This window comes from Macaca fascicularis, chromosome 2, assembly GCF_037993035.2.
Source record: "Macaca fascicularis isolate 582-1 chromosome 2, T2T-MFA8v1.1".
Classification (NCBI taxonomy): domain Eukaryota; kingdom Metazoa; phylum Chordata; class Mammalia; order Primates; family Cercopithecidae; genus Macaca; species Macaca fascicularis.
Genome location: NC_088376.1, coordinates 78654531 through 78675515, shown reverse-complemented (window position 1 = coordinate 78675515; position 20985 = coordinate 78654531). Strand labels below are relative to the sequence as shown.

Here is a 20985-nt window from a genome sequence, read left to right as displayed (position 1 = left end):
TAGTGTTTTAGTTATACATGTTAAATACTTTGAGTAACAATTAAAATGTTACAGACACAATGTATATCATCCAAAACACTAAAGGAAAAGGGGAATATAGAAAACTCAATTAACTAAAACAGTCAGGAAATAAATGCATCAAAGGAAAAATAGTATGGTTAAGCATTGGGTATACAATTCCTCTTGGGTCGCTCATGTTTTTTTGCACATCTTTTGAGCAAAACCACCTACTCTATTTGTTCCAAAGTATATTTTCAAGAATGCTTGTATAGATAACAGCTTTGAACAATAGAGATTATGTCCCTCTTCAGAGCAAAGACTAGGTTCGTTTATTGTCTGGTATAATATAAATAATGTTTTCCTCTGGCAAAGGTCAGGCAGGGTTACTGCCCAGTATAAAATGGATTTCCTAAGGTCAGGATTTCTCTCCTGCACCACAGCTCAGGGTACGTGCAGATGTCACGTGGCTCTTTTCATGATGTCCTATGAAAATTGGGTTCTGGGAATTGGTGCAAATGATGATACTCTGGCAACTGCTATTGTTGTGAGTGAGAAAATCCTTTGTCTCTGACCAAGGAAACTTGTATCTTCTTCCAGCATACATGAAACTGTAACAGGTTTGCAAGTAGGGTAAAATCTCAGACCCTTCACAGTTCTTGACAGCAAGTAGAAAGACTAAAGCAAGCTGACAGGATTAAATTCAATCATATAAGTAATTAGAATAAATGTGGACAGTGTGTGTGTGTGTGTGTGTAGAGTTATTTTACCAGACACCTGCTTAAAACATGGGGTGGCAGGGAGGAATTTCAGAGTAAAGCCAAGCACTAATTAAAAAAATAAATAAAAATTTAAGGTAATAAAACATTATTGGGGTAAAGGGGACCATTGTGTAGATGTTAAAATCAACTATTTAATAGGAAGATTAAAGAAAATCTGAATTTGTGTGTACCTGTCAATATAGCCTCAGATATATTGTAGCAAAAATGGACAAAATCAAATGGTATTATTGACAGATCCATCAATCTACTATGATTTTCTATTAAAAAAGATAGAGAAAATTTGATCAATACAAATAAGCTTAAAGAACATATTTAGAACCACATGCTCAATAATTAGAGAATGTGTGTTCTTTGCAAGAACAAATGGAACATTTGCAAAATACATGTTACAAAATATTACAAAAATAAATCCACAAAGGAAGTTTCAACAAATGCTAAAGAAATCATATTACACACTGTGTTTTCCAATCATAATACAATAAATTATAAATTGATAGCAAAATGCTAACAAAATTAATACAATTCAAATATGTCTAGGTTTTTATTTATTTATTTTAATTTTATTTATTTATTTTTTTGAGACAGAGTCTCGCTCTGTGGCCCAGGCTGGAGTGCAGTGGCGCGATCTCGGCTCACTGCAAGCTCCGCCTCCCGGGTTCACTCCATTCTCCTGCCTCAGCCTCCTGAGTAGCTGGGACTACAGGCGCCCACCACTACGTCCGGCTAATTTTTTGTATTTTTAGTAGAGACCGGGTTTCACCGTGTTAGTCAGGGTGGTCTCCATCTCCTGACCTTGTGATGCGCCCGCATCGGCCTCCCAAAGTGCTGGGATCATAGGTGTGAGCCACTGCGCCGGGCCAAATATGTCTAGGTTAATGAAAAAAATTAAAATAGAATGTAGAAATATTTAGAACTGAATGTAAGCAAAAACATCACAGATAAATAATGTATAGGATGAAACTCAAATAGTACTTACTGAGAAATTTATAATCCCAAATGCAAGAAAAAAGTAAAAATTAATGAACTATGAATCTGACTCAAAAGTAATAAAGCAATCATAAACTCAAAGGAATTCACTGGAAAAACTCTTTCCTGTCATTCTCTTCAATTCAGCAGGAGAGGATAAGGAAATATGTATTGCCCTCAGGCCCTGCCTATTTATCCAATCCAGGAAAACTTTCATTTAGTTAGATAGTCTGATGATTTGCATCCCATCGACTTTCTGGTCTACTCTCAACTGATCAGAGTCTGTCAGGATAGCTGTGACCTATATAACACCAATAATTTACAGAAGGGTTCCTTTACTTCTTTTATGTGTTAATACATGCTACCCTATTCAGTTAATGTAACAGGTGTGTCATTAGGTTTAGCTGTTTCTTAAAAGGAAGGTATGTGACATGAACATACAGAGGGGAACAGCATACATTGGGGCTTATCAGAGGGTGATGAGTGGGAGGAGAGAATTAGAAAAAATAACTAGTGGGTACTAGGCTTAATGCCTGGGTGATGAAATAATCTGTACAACAAATCTCCATGACACAAATTTACCTATGTAACAGACCTGCACAAGTACCCCTGAACTTAGAAATTGTTGGGTTTTGTTTGTTTGTTTTGTTTTGTTTTGTTTTTTGTTTTTTGTTTTTTTAAAAAAAGGTTGGGCGCAGTGGCTCACCCCTGTAATCCCAGCACTTTGGGAGGCCGAGGTGGGTGGATCACAAGGTCAGGAGTTTGAGACCAGCCTGGCCAACATGATAAAATCCCGTCTCTATTAAAAATACAAAAATTAGCTGGGCGTGGTGGCAGGCACCTGTAATCCCAACTACTCAGGAGGCTGAGGCAGGAGAATCGTTTGAACCTGGGAGGTGGATGTTGTAGTGAGCTGAGATTGTGCCATTGCACTCCAGCCTGGGTGACAGGGTGAGACTCCATCGAAAAAAAAAATGAGAATGTGTGTGTGGCTGGGATACGTTCTTGTTTTATTCAATTTAAGACTATCCATTGCTCAGTATAAAATATTGCTCAGTATAAAATATGTTCTGACAGAGCTAGTTCAGGAAACAATCTGAATGAGTATTTAAGTGCATAGGATCCATAAAGTTCTCAGCAGCTCAAACCTGCTGACATAATCAAAAGCCAGTGACTGTTGTAAAATGGCTTACATGGTTATTGTTTTTTTCAATTAGGTGAGACTAAATGTAGTCCTGGACAGTAATAAAATAGTGTTATGTAAAGATTGCCTTTTCCTCATGGGGGATATTGGATTGAGAGGTTTGAAGTTTTTTCAGGAATAATCTGTCATAGGATTTTAGAAGTATTCTCAACAAACTAATGGGTTTCTAACTCCAGGATTGCCCCTTATATAAATAAAATAAAGAATGTTTTAATCCATTCCTAGGTAATTATATCTGATGAATAAAAAAGTGTAAATAGTTTCACAGACATTGTCTACCACTGGTAAGACAGGACTTAAGCTGAGCGCCAAAGGTTCTCCTGCGCATCTTATTACGGGAGATGGCCAATCTCTGTAAAGAATTAAGTTGTTGGATCACAAGAGAATTTGAAGAGTTGCAAAACAAAAGGTGAAAAGCAAATGGAAGAGAGCTGTAAAATAGAGCTTTCTGAAGTGGCCATCAGAATTGGTGCTTCACAGTTTGCAGACTGAGTTCCTGCTTCTGAATAAAGTGGTTGAATCTACTTTCTTTTCATTCCTAAGAACTAAACCTGAACCTATTTTACTCTTTTTCTGTCCTAGTAGAAGTCATTCCATCAGAAGAAACTACTTATAAATCTATTGTGCTCCATCCAAATTGAGTATAAAATTGTTTCTTTTGTACTTCAGTTTTTAGAAAATGATTTCTGTGTAAGGTGGAACTTCCTACAGAATTAAGTACTAATTTGTAGGGCAGTAGCTAGGAAAACAATGGACTAGTCAGGGGTCCTTTGTTCTGGCTCTAAAACTATCAATAGTTAACTTTGTAAGTTTGTGCTAAAAGTAATAAAACATAACTATTTTAGGATTTTTATCTGTAAACCAAGACATTCAAAACTCTTCCAGATTTGCAATTGCATAATTCAAATACAAGCTTCACTAGAGTGGAAAGAATTCTATAATTGTTTATCAGTGTCTGGGAGAGCCAGGGAATATGTGCTGAGAATTTTGGATTTGGATTTGTCTTTGAATGACATGCTTTATTGGTCACTAGCTTTGTTCTTTAATATTATCTCATTTATATAATTTATAAGTTTATATTAAAGTAATTTGGTTTACATTGATTTATTGCAACAGACTATATTTGAGCATTAATTAGATTAGATTCATTAGGGAATTGTTAAAAACTGATAGCTACTCTGATTATACTATAACCTCATCTAGAGCTATTACTAATGAATTCCTAATCTGTTTCTACTGGATTCACATTTTTTAAAATCCCAGTTATATTCAATTCTAGAATAAGAACATGTAAAAATGACTTAATAGGGTGGCAGGATAAGTCTACGTTTCAAATCAGTCAGACCTATATTCAAAGCCTAGGTCTGCTAGTTTCTAGCTATATAAACTTCGTAAATTACTTATCTTCCTCTTGCCTCAGTTTCCTACTTGTATATTTGCTTCATGATGAGTGTTTTGTTAACTTACATTTTTTTTCCATGACCATTGTCAAGTCAGATATTTCCCATTGGTATTTTACCTTCAATTTTGAAATTATTTTATATATAGACAAAGACACTAGTTCACAGCCACTGCATGTGGAAGTAACTCTGAATTCCAGGATAATTTATGTGCAAGGACACTGAGGGATGAAAATAAAGGAAGAAAGAGAAAAAAAATTATTTTATTTCATGAATTTCTGTCCTTTTTGGATTAATATCAACTTTCAGAGAATCACTATAACGGTAGTTAGAACTTACTATATACAAAAATGTTGTGTTACTATTTGTCTCCACTGTTAGAAACTAAACTTGATGAGGGAAGAATTTGTGCCAAGTATATAGTAGGTATCTGATAAATGAATATGCTTGTTTGTGTTAATGAGTTAGAAAATAAACTTTATAATGTTGAATATTTTGTTTCTTAGTTGTTACAAGAAATAGCCTGCAGAAGGAAGCCTGTAACAAAACAATATCAAGGACTTGAGAGATTCTTTATTTTTGATACAAATGAAAGACTCAACTTACTTCCTTCTCATCATTTAGAATGCAACAGTTCCAGTACTAGGATTACACTTGCAGGTAAAGTTCTAGCTCATTTTTCTAAAACAGTCTGTTCTCATCTTAGGAAACACTGGGCAGTTCTGTTCAATGTATAAAATCATTTTCTTCTTGCCTAAAATTATTGACCTTGTATTAGTTGCTATATATTTACATTTAAGGTTACTATCAGAATGTGAGAAACTATGACTTATAATGAAACTAGGAAAGATTATTTTTAGCATTTAGAAGTGTGGTTATTTTAGACATTTTAGTGTTGCTATAAAGGAATAACCAAGGCTAGATAATTTATAAATAAAAGAAGTTTATTTGGCTCAGAGTTCTGCAAGGCGTGTAAGTAGTATGTGCCACCATCTGGTTGGTGTTTTACATTACTGCCAATAGTGCACAAAAGTTCCGATTGTTACTCATTCTTGACAATACTTGTTCTTTTCTTTTTTTGGCAGGGGCAGGGGAGAGTAGTCATCCTCATGGGTCTGATGTGGTATAATATTGTAGCTTAGATTTGCATTTTCCTCATGATTAGTAGTGTTGAGTATCTTTTCATGTGCTTATTAAGTCATTTGTATATACTCTTTGGAGAAAAGTCTATTCAGTTACTTAGCTCATATTTTAATTGGGTTATTTGTTTTTCATTGTTGAGTTATAGGAGTTCCTTATTATATTCTGGATACTACTTCTTCATAAGATATATTATTTGTAACTATTTCCTCCCATTCTGTGGATTGCCTTTTCACTCTGTTGATAGTGTCTTTTGATGTAATTTTTTCCAATTTTTATAAAGTCCAATTTGTCTATTTTTGTGGGTGCTCTTGCCTGTTCCTTCAATGTCATATTTAATAATTCATTTCCAAAGCCAATGTCATGGGTCTATACTTCTAAGGTATTTGTAGTTTCAGGTTTTATATTTAGGTCTTTGATCGATTTGAGTTTATTTTTGTACATGGTATTAAAAGTCCAGATTCATTATTTTGCATATGGATATCAAGTTTTCCAGCACCATTTGTTGAAAAGACCTTTCTTTCCCCCATTGAATGGTCTAGGCACCCTTGTCAAAAATTTTTTGGCTAAGAGAGTAGATTTTAAGTTTTCTCACACAAAAAAAAAATTATTGGTGAGTTGAGATATATGTTAACTAACTTGATTTAGCAATTCCACAATATGTACATATTTCAAAATATGTTTTATACCATAAGTATAACTTTTTTCAAATAATTGTAATTTGATCATATGTGTGAGGATATATTTCTGGGTTGTTTACTGCATTTCATTGGTCTATATGTCTGTCTTTGTACCAGTATCACACTGTTTTGATTACAGTATCTTTGTAATAAGTTTTGAAATCAGCAAGTGGGAGTCTTCCAGCTTTGCTCTTGTTTTTAATATTGTTTTGGCTATTCAGGGTCCCTGTTGATTGCATGTGAATTTTATGATTTTTTTTTAATTTCTATGAAAAACGTCATTGAGTTTTTGATAGGGATTATATTGAATATGTAGATCACTTTGGGTAACATTGGCACCTTAGCACTATTGACTCCTCCAGTTCATGAACATAAGATATGTTTCCCTTTATGTGTGTCTTCTTTAGTTTCTTTCAACAATGTTTTATAGTTTTCATTGCATAAGTCTTTCACCTCCTTGGTTATGTTGATTTCTAAGTTTGTTTCTTTTTGATGCTATTGTGAATGGAATTGTTCCTTTAATTTCCTTTTCAGATTGTTCATTGTTAGCATATAGAAATACAATTGGTATTTGCCTATTGACTTTGTATCTACTACTTTGCTGATTTCGTTTATTTTAACATACTTTTGTGTAATCTTTAGTGTCTTCTACATCTAAGATCACATCATCTATGAACAAAGATAATTTTACTTCCTCTTTCTAATTCAAATGTCTTTTATTTCTTTTTCTTATCTGTTCTGGCTACTTATATTGAATAGAAGTAGCAAAAGCAATCATCCTTGCCTTGCTCTAGATCTTAGGAATTGTTCTTTTTTTCCATCATTGAGTTTCATGTTTGCTGTGGTTTATTAACATATTACTTTCATTATGTAGAGGTATTTCCCTTTTATTCCTAGTTTGTTAGGTGTTCTTATCATAAAAGTGTGTTGGATTTTGTCAAATGCTTTTTCTGCATAAATTAGGATGATTATGTGTTTTTTTTTTCTTTCACTCTATAAATGTGGTATATTACATTGATGGATTTTCATATGCTGAACCATCCTTACATTTCAGAAATAAATGTTATTTGATCATGATGTATAACCCTTTTTAATATGCTGCTGAATTTGGTTTGTTAGTACTTTGAAGATTTTTACATCACTGATTATAAATGATATTGTTCTGATGTTTTTTTTTACTTGTAGTTTCTTTGTTTGGCATTAGTATCAGTGTAGGTGTAGACTCACAGTTTGAGTTGGTGTCCCTCCTCTTCAATCTTTTGGAAAAGTTTGAGGACTGGTGTTATTTCTTCAAATGTGTGATAGAACTCACCAGTGATGCAATTAGGTCCAGGACTTTTATTTATTGGCAATTTTTTTCTTACAGATTTAATCTCCTTACTAGTTATATATATTCCAATTTTTTGTTTCTTCATGTTTTTTTTTTTTAAATTTTACTTTAAGTTCTGGGGTACGTGTGCAGAACATGCAGGTTTGTTACATAGGTATACATGTGCCATGGTGGTTTGCTGCACCCATCAACCCATCACTATATTAGGTATTTCTCCTAATGCTATCCCTCCCTTATCCCACCACACCCTGACAGGCCCCAGTGTGATGTGTCCGTGTGTTCTCATTGTTCAATCCCACTTATGAGTGAGAACATGTGGTGTTTGGTTTTCTGTTCTTGTGATATTTGCTGAGAATGATGGTTTCCAGTGTCATCCACGTCTCTGCAAAGGACATGAACTCATCCTTTTTTATGGCTGCATAGTATTCCATGGTGTATATGTACCACATTTTCTTTATCCAGTCTATCATTGATGGGCATTTGGGTTGGTCCCAAGTCTGCTATTGTGAACAGTGCTGCAACAAACATATGTATGTATGTGTCTTTATAATAGAATGATTTATAATCCTTTGGGTATATACCCAGTAATGGAATTGCTGGGTCAAATGGTATTTCTAGTTCTAGATCCTTGAGGAATTACCACACTGTTCTCCACAATAGTTGAACTAATTTACACTCCCACCAACAGTGTAAAAGAACTCCTATTTCTCCACATCCTCTCCAACATCTGTTTCCTGAATTTTTAATGATCACCATTCTAACTGGTGTAAGATGATATCTCACTGTGGTTTTGATTGGTATTTCTCTAATGACTGGTGATGATAAACTTTTTGTTTGTTTGTTTGTTTGTTGGCTGCATAAATGTCTTCTTTTGAGAAATGTCTGTTCATATCCTTTGCCCACTTTTTGATGGGGTTGTTTGTTTATTTCTTGTAAATTTGTTTAAGTTCCTTTTAGATTCTGAATATTAGCCATTTGTCCAATGGATGGATGGCAAAAATTTTCTCCCATTCTGTAGGTTGCTTGTTCACTCTGATGATACCTTCTTTGCTGTGCAGAAGCTCTTTAGCTTAATTAGATCCCATTTATCTATTTTGTCTTTTGTTGTCATTGGTTTTGGTGTTTTAGTCATGAAGCCTTTGCCCATACCTAAGTCCTGAATGGTATTGCTAGGTTTTCTTCTAGGGTTTTTACGGCTTTTGCTCTTACATTTAAGTCTTTAATCCATCTTGAGTTAATTTTTGTATAAGGTGCAAGGAAGGAATCCAGTTTCAATTTTATGCCTATTGCTAGCCAGTTTTCCCAACACCATTTGTTAAATAGGGAATCCTTTTCTTTTACTTGTTTTTGCCAGGTTTGTCAAAATCAGATGGTTGTAGATGTATGGTATAATTTCTGAGGCCTCTGTTCTATTCCATTGGTCTATGTATCTGTTTTGGTACCAGTACAATGCTATTTTGGGTTACTGTGGCCTTGTATTATAGTTTGAAGTAAGGTAGTGTGATGCCTCCAGCTTTGTTCTTTTTGCTTAGGATTGTCTTGGCCATGTGGGCTCTTTTTTGGTTCCATATGATATTTAAAGTAGTTTTTTTTCCAATTCTGTGAAGAAGTCAATGGTAGCTTGATGGGGACAGGATTGAAAATAAAAATTACTTTCAGCAGTATGGCCATTTTCATGATATTGATTCTTCCTATCCATGAGCATGATGTTTTTCCATTTGTTTGTGTCCTCTCTTGCTTCCTTGAGCAGTGGTTTGTGGTTCTCCTTGAAGAGGTTCTTCACATCCCTTGTAAATTGTATTCCTAGGTATTTTATTCTCTTTGTAGTAATTGTGAATGAGAGTTCACTCATTATTTGGCTCTCTGTTTGTCTGTTAGGGGTGTATAGGAAAGCTTGTGATTTTTGCACAATGATTTTGTATCCTGAGACTTTGCTGAAGTTGCTCATCAGCTTAAGGAGGTTTGGGCTGAGACAATGGGGTTTTCAAAATATATAATCATGTCATCTGCAAACAGAGACAATTTGACTTCCTCTTTTCCTAACTGAATACTCTTTATTTCTTTCTCTTGCCTGATCGCCCTGGCCAGAACTTCCAATACTGTGTTGAATAAGAGTGGTGAGGAGGGCAACCTTGTCTTGTGCCAATTTTCAAAGGGAATGCTTCCAGGTATTGCCCATTCTGTATGATATTGGCTGTGGGTTTGTCATAAATATCTCTTATTATTTTGAGATATGTTCCATCAATATCAAGTTTTATTGAGAGTTTTTAGCATGAATTGCTGTTGAATTTTGTTGAAGGCCTTTTCTGCATCTATCGAGATAATCATATGGTTTTTGTCATTGGTTCTCTTTATGTGATGGATTACATTTATTGATTTGCATATGTTGAACCAGCCTTGCATCCCAGGGATGAAGCCAAGTTGATTGTGATGGATAAACTTTTTGATGTGCTGCTGGATTGGTATGCCAGTATTTTATTGAGGATTTTCACATAGATGTTCTTCAGGGATATTGGCCTGAAATTTTATTTTTTTTGTGTGTCTCTGTCAGGTTCTGGTATCAGGATGATGCTGGCCTCATAAAAATAGATCAGGGAGAAGTCTCTCTTTTTCTATTTTTTGGAATCATTTCAGAAGGAATGGTACCAGCTCCTCTTTGTACCTCTGGTAGAATTCTGCTGTAAATACATCTGGTCCTGGACTTTTTTCAGTTGGTAGGCTATTAATTGCTGCCTCAATTTCAGAACTTGTTTTTGGTCTGTTCAGGGATTCAACTTCTTCCTGGTTTAATCTTGGGAGGGTGTATGTGTCCAGGAATTTATCCATTTCTTCTAGATTTTCTAGTTTATTTGCATAGAGGTGTTTATAGTATTCTCTGATGGCAGTTTGTATTTCTGTGGGATCGGTGGTGATATCCCCTTTATCATTTTTTATTGCATCTATATGATCTTTCTCTCTTTTTTCTTTATTAGTCTGGCTAGTGGTCTATCTACTTTGTTGATCTTTTCAAATAAACAGCTCCCAGATTCATTGGTTTTTTGAAGGGTTTTTCATGTCTCTATCTCCTTCAGTTCTGCTCTGATCTTAGTTATTTCTTGTCTTCTGCTAGCTTTTGAATTTGTTTGCTCTTGCTTTTCTAGTTCTTTTAATTGTGATGTTAGCGTGTCCATTTTAGATCTTTCTAGTTTTCTCTTGTGGGCATTTGGTGCTATATATTTCCCTCTACACACTGCTTTAAATGTGTCCCAGAGATTCTGGTACATTGTGTCTTTGTTCTCATTGGTTTCAAAGAACATCTTCATTTCTGCCTTCATTTTGTTATTTACCCAGTAGTTATTCAGGATCAGGTTGTTCAGTTTTCATGTAGTTGTGCAGTCTTGAGTGAATTTCTTAATACCGAGTTCTAACTTCATTGCACTATGGTCTGAGAGACTGTTTGTTATGCTTTTCATTATTTTGCATTTGCTGAGGAGTGTTTTATTTCCAATTATGTGGTCAATTTTAGAATAAGTGTGATGTGGTGTTGAGAATAATGTATATCCCGTTGATTTGGGGTGGAGAGTTCTGTAGATGTCTATTAGGTCCACTTGGTTCAGAGCTGAGTTCAAGTCCTGAATATCCTTGTTAATTTTCTGTCTCGTTGATCTGTCTAAAATTGACAGTGGGGTATTAAAATCTCCCACTATTACTGTGTAGCAGTCTGCATCTCTTTGTAGTCTCCATGAACTTGCTTTATGAATCTGGGTGCGCTTGTATTGGGTGCATATATATTTAGGATAGTTAGCTCTTCTTGTTGCATTGATCCCTTTACCATTATGTAATGGTGTTCTTTGTCTCTTTTGATCTTTGTTGGTTTAAAGTCTGTTTTATCAGAGACTAGGATTGCAACCCCTGCTTATTTTCTGCTTTCCATTTGGTTGGTAAAATTTCCTCCATTCTTTTATTTTGAGCCTATGTGTGTCTTTGCACATGAAATAGAGTTCCTGAATATAACACACTGATGGGTCTTGACTCTTTATCCAGTTTGTAAGTCTGTCTTTTAATTGGAGCATTTAGCCCATTTACATTTAAGGTTAATATTGTTATGTGTGAATTTGATCCTGCTGTTATTATGCTAGCTGTTTATTTTGCCCATTCGTTGATGCAGTTTCTTCATAGCATTAAAGGTCTTTACAATTTGGTAGGTTTTTGCAGTGGCTGGTACTGTTTGTTTCTTTCCATGTTTAGTGCTTCCCTCAGAAGCTCTTGTAAGGCGGGCCTGGTGGCAAATCTCTCAGAATTTGCTTGTCTGTAAATTGTTTTATTTCTCTTTTGCTTATGAAGCTTAGTTTGGCTGGATGTGAAATTCTGGGTTGAAAATTCTTTTCTTTAAGAGTGTTGAATATTGATCCCCACTCTCTTCTGGGTTGTAGGGTTTCTGCCAAGAGATCTGCAATTAGTCTGATGGGCCTCCCTTTGTGGGTAACCCAACCTTTCTCTCTGGCTGCCCTTAACATTGTTTCCTTCATTTAAACCTTGGTGAATCTGATGATTATGTGTCATGGGTTTGCTCTTTTCGAGGAATATCTTTGTGGTGTTCTCTGTATTTGCTGAATTTGAATGTTGGCCTGTCTTGTTAGGTTGGGGAAGTTCTCCTGGATAATATCCTGAAGAGCGTTTCTCAACTTGGTTCTATTCTCCCCGTCACTTTCAGGTACACCAATCAAATGTAGATTTGGTCTTTTCACATAGTCCCATATTTCTTGGAGGCTTTGTTCATTTCTTTTCACTCTTTTCTCTAACCTTGTCTTCTCGCTTTATTTCATTGAGTTGATCTTTAACCTCTGATATCCTTTCTTCCACTTGATCTATTCGGCTACTGTGTATGCTTCATGAAGTTCTTGTGCTGTATTTTTCAGCTCCAGCCGGTTATTTATGTTCTTCTCTATTTATTCTAGTTAGCAATTCGACTAACTTTTTTTTCAGAGTTCTTAGCTTCCTTGCATTGGGTTAGAACATGCTCCTTTAGCTGGGAGGAGTTTGTTATTACCCACTTTCTGAAACCTACATCTGTTAATTAATCAAACTCATTCTCCATCCAGTTTTGTTCCCTTGGTGGTGAGGCGTTGTGATCGTTTGGAGGAGAGGAGACATTCAGGTTTTGGAATTTTCAGCCCTTTTGCACTTGTTTCTCCCCGTCTTCGTGGATTTATCTACCTTTGGTCTTTGAAGTTGGTGACCCTCAGATGGGGTCTCTGAGTGGATGTTCTTTTTGTTGATGTTGATACTATTCCTTTCTGTTTGTTAGTTTTCCTTCTAACAGTTCAGCCCCTCTGCTGCAGGTCTGTTGGAGTTTGCTGGAGGTCCACTCCAGACCCTGTTTGCCTGGGTATCACCAGTGGAGGCTGCAGAACAGCAAAGATTGCTGCCTGTTCCTTTCTTTGGAAGCTTCATCCCAGAGGGGCACCCACCAGATGCCAGCCAGAGCTCTCCTGTAAGAGATGTCTGTCATCCTCTACTGGCAGTTGTCTCCCAGTCAGGATACAGTTGAGGAGCAGTCTGTCTCTTATCAGAGCTCAAACACTATGCTGGGAGATCTGCTGCTCTCTTCAGAGCTGCCAGGCAGGGATGTTTAAGTCTGCTGAAGCTGTGCCTACAACCACCCCTCCCCCCAGGTGCTCTATCCCAGGGAGATGGAGGTTTTTATCTATAAGTCTCTGACTGGGGCTGCTGCCTTTTTTTTCAGAGAGGGAAACTTGAGAAGGCAATCTGGCCATAGTGGCCTTGCTGAGCTGCCATGGGATCCACCCAGTTGGAACTTCCCAGTGGCTTTGTTTACACTGTGAGGGTAAAATCACCTACTCAAGCCTCAGCAATGGCAGACACCTCTCCCCTCACCACGCTCGAGCATCCCAGGTCATGCTCAGACTGCTGTGCTGGCCATGAGACTTTCTAGCCAGTGGATCTTAGCTTGCTGGGCTCCATGGGGGTAGGATCTGATGAGCCAGACCACTTGGCTCCCTGGCTTCAGCCCCCTTTCCAGAGGAGTGAATGGTTCTGTCTCGCTGGTGTTCCAGGTGTCACTGGGGTATGAGAAATAAACTCCTGTGGCTAAGTTGGTGTCTGCTCAAGTGGCCGCCCAGTTTTGTTCTGGGAACCCAGGTCCCTAGTGGCATAGACACTGGAAGGGATCTCCTGGTCTGAGAGTTGCGATGACCATGGGAAAAGTGCAGTATCAGAGCCAGAGTGCACAGTACAGTCCCTAATTTCTTCCCTTGACTAGGAGAGGGAGTTCCCCAACCCCTTGCCTTCCCAGATGAGGTGACACCACACCCTGTTTCAGCTTGCCCTCCTTGGGCTGCACCCACTGTCCAACCAGACCCAAGGAGATAAACCAGTCCCAGTGAGAGGTACCTCAGTTGGAAATGCAGAAAACTCGCCTTCTGTGTCAATATCACTGGGAGCTACAGACTGGAGCTATTCCTATTTGACTACCTTCTCTTCATGATTTTTTGGTTTTCATTTTGAGAGCTAGATCTTGGTGACATCTATATTCTTAGGCATCTTATGTATTCAAATGTGTTTATTCATGTAGAAACTAATACTTTATGTTGCATTGTTATATACTTTTTTAATTTTTTTTTTTTTTTTTTGAGATGGAGTTTCACTCTCTTGTTGCCCAGTCTGGAGTTCAATGGCATGATCTCGGCTCACTGCATCCTCCGCCTGCTGGGTTCAAGTGATTCTCCTGCCTCAGCCTCCCAAGTAGCTGGGACTACAGGCACACACCACCATGCCTGGTTAATTTTTGTATCTTTAGTAGAGACAAGGTTTCACCATGTTGTCCAAGCTGCTCTGAAACTCCTGACCTCAGGTGATCCACCCGCTTCGGCCTCCCAAAGTGCTGGGATCATGGGCGTAAGCCACCACACCCAGTCTATACTTTTTAAATTTTTAAAATTAAAATATTTTAATTTAATGATTTTTATTTTGTAATAAGATTTTGTATTTCATAATATATATCACTGTTATAAATATTCTTTATTCAGTTAAATATTGTCCAGTAAGACATAAATACAAAACTAATAAAATTGATTTTCTTCTTTTTAAACTTTATATTATCTTATTATTTTTCAATTTCAGAAGACAGAGAATGGATTCCAGACCATAGCTTAAGTGAACATGCTGATAATGCAATTGTCTTGGGTGTTCTGCAGGGTGCTCAGAGTCCATCATCAAGTAGAAAACAGCAAAAGATGGGTAACATTGACTCAAAGGCAGCGGTGCCATGTTGGCAGCTTACTTTCTTTAGTAGTTAGCTTTATTAGCAGTTTAGTAGGCACCTGAAATTTAGTTTTTGAAGTTCTGTAATTTAAAATCATTCATTTTAACTAAATGTCCTCGACTTTTCTTCCAAAACCAAAGCACAAAAATAAGTGTACTCATTTTTCCAAAGGCATGAATTATCATCTTATTTTCTATAGCAATGTATTAGGAAATAACATTTGCAAAGTGTAGTTGAGTATGGCATATTTTGAACAATCCTTATGAAATACGTACTCAGTTTCATTACTCACTCAGGAAGCAGTATGTTTATACCAGATTTTGCCTACTCTTTACCTATATTATGATCAGACAGAACCATATGTGAAATGATTGACTTAGCTTAAGATGCTTATTGCCGGGATTCAGAAAGCTTAGTTCTAAATATAATTCTGTATGTACTGACCCTGGAATCTTCATTTCAGTTCATTAACTCTATTCTCTAAACAAAGTAATTATAAGATTTTCCATAGAATAATTCTTTTGACATACTGAATGTCTATTTTAATACTTTCCTAATGAGTTTATACAGAGTATATGACATCATTAAAATCACTAGTATTATTAGAACATTACTGTTATCCCATTATACCAGCTATAATGGGTTTGCTTTATGCCAAAGTAGAAAGTTGTAGTATATAACTAATGAATTCAGGTAATTCAGTATATATATTGAGGATATTAGCACTTGACTTGGCCCTGAGGATAAAAGAGATACATAAGTAATATTCTCTGATCTTATTAAGCTCACAGTTTAGGAGGAATACTTGAGAAAGTGGGCTATTTGCGTTGGTTTAAAGGCTATCTTCAAGGCAGAAATTTAATTGCATATGATTCGTCTCTCCATATAAGATTTATTATGTCTCTCTTGCCCTAAAATCTATGATTAAACCTCTCTGGCTAGCTTAGATCCTTTCCATATGCATTTATGTTGAGAATCTGTCAGATATAAAACTTTTTAGGGAGAAAACAATGTATTTATGGGTTTTTTTGGCTCTATAATTAGATGCCTATTTTTACATCAAAGTCTATGTCAACTTCAAAAATTCGGGTTGCTTCCCTCTGAGGCAATCAGAACAAACTGTTATAAGTCACTGTATATTGATGAAAACAAATTCATATACATGCTATGAGAAATTTATTACAAAGACAAATCTACAAATCAGTAGTCAAATGCTTTTAAGTATCAGTTTGGACAGATCAGTCAAAATCAATAATTTGCTATAAAAAACATTTGTTGGCTGGGCATGGTGGCTCACACCTGTAATCCCTGCACTTTGAGAGGCTGAAGCAGGTGGATTATGAGGTCAGGAGATCAAGACCATCCTGGCTAACACAGTGAAACCCCATTTCTACTAAAAAATACAAAAAATTAGCTGGACGTGATGGCGGGTGCCTGTGGTCCCAGCTACTCGGGAGGCTGAGGCGGGAGAATTGCTTGAACCTGGGAGGCGGAGCTTGCAGCAAGCCAAGATCATGCCACTGCACTCCAGCCTGGGAGACAGAGCAAGACTTCATCTCAAAAAAAAATGTTGTTGAAGCACTACTGCCAGACACTGGTTATACAAAACAAACTCTTATCTCTATTGCTCAAGAGCTTAGAGTCCAGTATAAAGTTTCTCAAAAGTCAGTATGAGTGTAATCACCTGGGAAACCTCTTGTAATGCAGATTTCTGGATCTGACTCTTAGGGACTCTGATTAATTAAGGCTGAGATAATGCCTAGGAAATTGCATTTATTTCTTGAACAACAACAACTCCTTTTTATACTAATATAGACAGTCTGAATACCTTATTTTGAGAAAACTGTTATAAATTTTCTGATATACGTAAAATGTGTGTGTGAATATATAAACTATATCACATATAAGTTTTATAAAAAGAGCTATGAGTAATTTACTTTTGGACATTAATAGGTAATTAATGATAATATGTCCTATTAGCTATAATAGTTAGATATATAAGCGGGGTATTTATTAGAAATAGGGATGATAAAATAATGACCTTGCTATTGAAAAATGTAGATTGGCAAGATATTAGAGACTAGGTAACATTCAGTTAAGTCTTTAAAGTTATAATATTTACCAGTCAGAGAAGTTAGGAAATGGCTTTCTAAACAGGGATAGTGGCCTAAACTAAACTAAAAATTGCCTGGCTCTGTCACAAATTACAGAAATCTTGTATGCCAGCATATAATGGAATTCCCATTTCCACAAAAATTAAAAACCCGTGAATGTAAAGACATCATAGCTATGTGTGTTTAGCAGCAAGTTCATTCATTCTTCCCATCCCTGCCACAACTTAATCCTCCCCCACCCCATCTTCCTGCCTCTGGAAATGGCAACTCTATCCAAACATTGATTAAGTCTGAAATCTGGGAGTCATCTTGCCTCTCACTCAGTGCATCCTATTTATCTTTAGATTCTGCTGATTTCAGCTCTAAAATCGACCCCAATTCTAACCACTTTTACCTTCACTATTCAAGATTAGCCCAAGTCATTTGTCTGTAATCTCTCATTTGTCTCCTATTTTCACTTTTACTTCTCCCAAAACTATGTTGCTATAATTCATTTCCATTATATTCTACTATTTATAGTCAGTGAGTTGAGTTGTTTATACTCATAACAGTATTGATATTTATAGCTTATATATTAATATTTATAGCTTATAGGAAGTGAATCATACTTTCCATAAATATAAACCATATATTGTATCATGCCATTCTATTGCCTAAAGCATTCCATGGATTCCTATAGAAAGTAGAAAAAAGTATGCCTTACCATGTATCACACAGCAACACCTTGGTTGGCTACCCATGTCTCCTAACTGCATCTTCTCCTACACTGTAGCCACATTTGCTTTCTTTCTGTTCTTAAGCTACTCTCTTACTCAATTCTTAGCCTTAGAATTAGATCTTGTCTCTTATCCAGGATGCTCTGAAATTTCCCTGTCCATTCTCTCACTCTTCATATGATTGGTTCTTTTCCATTATTCAGCCTCAGTCCAGATGCTACCTCCATAGAGAGGCCTTCTGACACCACCCTATCTAGTGCTGGTCTTTTGAGTCCCTCTATCACATTTACCTTCTTTTATCTTTCTTGTAAAAGCTATCACTATTTAACATCATCTTATTAGCTTTATTCCTGCTCTCTCTTACCCTTGGTTGGAAAGAAATCAAGAACTAGCCTGTCCTGTTTGTTGGTGTATCTTCAGTAATAGAACAGGGCCTGGCCTATTGTAAGTGCTCAGTAAGTGCTTTCCAATGAGCAGAGTAGGCTAGTAGAACTGTGTGTTAGTTTGGAGCGCAACTTGAGGGTAGAGGCAATGTCTTACTCACTTTTGAATACCCCAATCCTGACACAGTGCCTGGCAGTTTTAGGAGGTGATAAATAATTTTATAATTGAATTTGATTGAGTATTAATTCACAAATTCTCAGAGTTGGAATAAATTTAAGATATTGTACTATCCAGTTCCTGAATTTTGTATTTCACAGGTCATAAGCTGATTTCTAATTCTATAGGATAACACAATAGCATTCTTAGCTACCTAGTTTAGTATTCTTTCCACTTAACCGTGCTGTGAAATCAAATTTCTATATGTTTTGAGAAATGTATTTTCTAAGAATTCTTTTTATGTATAAATTCTCAGCAGTTGATATAATGGAATAAGAATGTCAATAGACAATAGTGTTTTGCAAACTTTATTTAAGATCAAAATACTGGGTCTTTTGATAAGAATATTATTTGTTATTAAAACACTACCTAAAATCATGTTGCTATAGTTACATTTTATTTAATTTTAACTTTGTATTTAGAATAGCAATAACGGTTATCATCATATTAAATAGTATTCAGTGAATTACTCCTATTTTTTATATCCTTACCAGTAATACTGTACCCATTCATATAATTGAAGGCACTATTGAATTTTGTCTTCCCAATAGTTGGCTTAGTTTATTAGTAATCATAGGGCATATATTCTTTAGTTAACACCAAGGAAATTTAATTTTGTTACATTTAGAATATAACTGATCAGTGCTAATCAATAATTTCTTACGATTGCATTGACAGTGATGGTGCACGTTACTCCAGAAGTAACTTCTTATGCTTTTAATCTACAAACTGAGATTTTTTTAAAATTATGGAATGATCTCCTCAATCATGGCATTTTTAATTAGTGCCAGTATTAATGTTGTCTTATATCTTAAAGTTAACAGCAACATTATACCCTTATATATTAAGCATTAGATATTAAGTCATTATATTGACTTAAAAGAACAATAACAGAATCAGTAATCAAATTGGGGCCTCTTCTATCTCTTTCTGTCTTTTAATTACTTTAAATTACACTTTGAGCATATTTCCAGTAAGAAAGATGGTCTGTTTCTTTGCTGTGTGCTAAGCATAAGTCTGACCTGTCCTTTGTGTCCTTTTTCTCAATGGGGATCAATTACCTTTAAATACTGTGACAATCAAATGTTCTTGTCAGTGTTTGTACTCTTCTAGATTTTCTGAAGGGCATCTACATTATATTAAATATTTCTTTCTTCATTTCTGTGAATTGGCAGAAGTCCAGTCCTTACTCATAGCATTTTCTTTTGGTTTGTTTTTTTTAAAGTAAGAGTTGTAAATTCCTTTAAATTTTACCTTGACTGAGACATACCATTGTACAGATACTAAAATGTGGTTTACCCCATAGAGTAGAACTTTTGGTTTATATTGTGAATTATTGTTACACTCACTGACTTGTGCGGCTACTGTTAGCGCCCCTACTATTTCTTCCTTATGTAGACGTGGAGAGTTTGGTTCTTGATTGCTATAAATATGGTTCTTTACATATTATAGATAAAAGAGGAAATCATTTCTAACTTATAGTCATAAAAATTTAAAAAATAACTCCCAGGGATAATTATATATATATGTTTTTAATACTTAGGCATATTTTAGCCTGTTATTTTTCTCTGAGCACAAATAGACACAAAGGATCAGTCTTATTTTAACTTATTCATAATTTTATTTCAATAAAAACTATTTTAAAAATTGATTTCTGAAATTTTCATTAAAGCTGGTACCCTTTGAAACTTACCTTGGTCAATTTTAATTGCTTAAATAATTACATACTGTATTCAGAGTCTTCTGAAGTATTAGACACATTCGAAGTAGATTTTTTTTTTTGAGTTAAAAAAAGACAAACTCCACTTTGGTAGGCCGAGGCAGGCAGATCATGAGGTCTGGAGAGCAAGACCATCCTGGCTAACATAGTGAAACCCTGTCTTTACAAAAAATACAAAAATTAGCTGGGTGTGGTGGCATGTGCTTGTAATCCCAGCTTGGGAGGCTGAGGCAGGAGAATTGCTTGAACCTGGGAGGCAAAGTTTGCAGTAAGCCGAGATCGCGCCACTGCGCTAGTGACAGAGCAAGACTGCGTCTCAACCAAACAACAACAACAACAACAACAACAACAACAACAACAACAACATCAACTCAGTGGTCATTAAATACTTAATACATGATGACCGCCTGTAGTCACTTTTTTGAATTTTATATTTTTCATTGAGTCGCTAGAATGAAAACAATGTTCTATGGCATAGGTTCCATCAAATTAGAGTTTTTATGATAATGACAATTGCACATTAACTCACCTAATAGTTTTACAAAGCCAGTTTGTGTTAAGGGAGTGCAAAGTTATCTTATAATATAATTATGTTTACTATAAACATATTTACCTAAATCAGAACAATAATTTATTACATTAAAGCATTTACCTGCCCTACAAATTTTTAAATATGTACCTTGAAAACTCTCTTGGCCTTATTAAGTAATATTTTGTGAGAAGTACCAAATTAGAAATTAGTTATGTTGTGTTAGTGTAAGATTTGAAGAGATTTTTTTTTTTCCTACTGTGAAAGAAGCAAACATGCTGAAGAAACCAGCTAAGTTGACTTTCAAAATAGATCAAGACAAAGTAGTGACTGTCCTAGTGGAACAATGTAATAACCTGACAGAGATGGGTGCTTCTGGAACTTTTCCAGAAGAGAGTGAGCTCATCCTTCGGAAAATTAGAGATGTGATCTCAATTTCTTTAAAGCCTGTGTTTTTCCAAATATTCATGTAGATTTTGTAAATTAGTCTGTTTTGTTGCCATATTTTTAAATGTAAGAATAAATTACAGATCATCAAGTAAA

At 35.7% G+C, this 20985-nt stretch overlaps 1 protein-coding gene across 1 annotated transcript in view; it reads left to right on the top strand.

The window, feature by feature from the left end:
* The window catches only part of ZBBX (zinc finger B-box domain containing), a 144256-nt gene that overhangs the window by 85238 nt on the left and 38033 nt on the right, over positions 1-20985 (top strand). Inside the window, exons 16-17 of the mRNA XM_015445484.4 lie at positions 4856-5009; positions 14622-14738. Of these exons, the coding sequence (XP_015300970.3) occupies positions 4856-5009; positions 14622-14738 (271 nt within the window). The remainder of the gene's footprint in view (positions 1-4855; positions 5010-14621; positions 14739-20985) is intronic.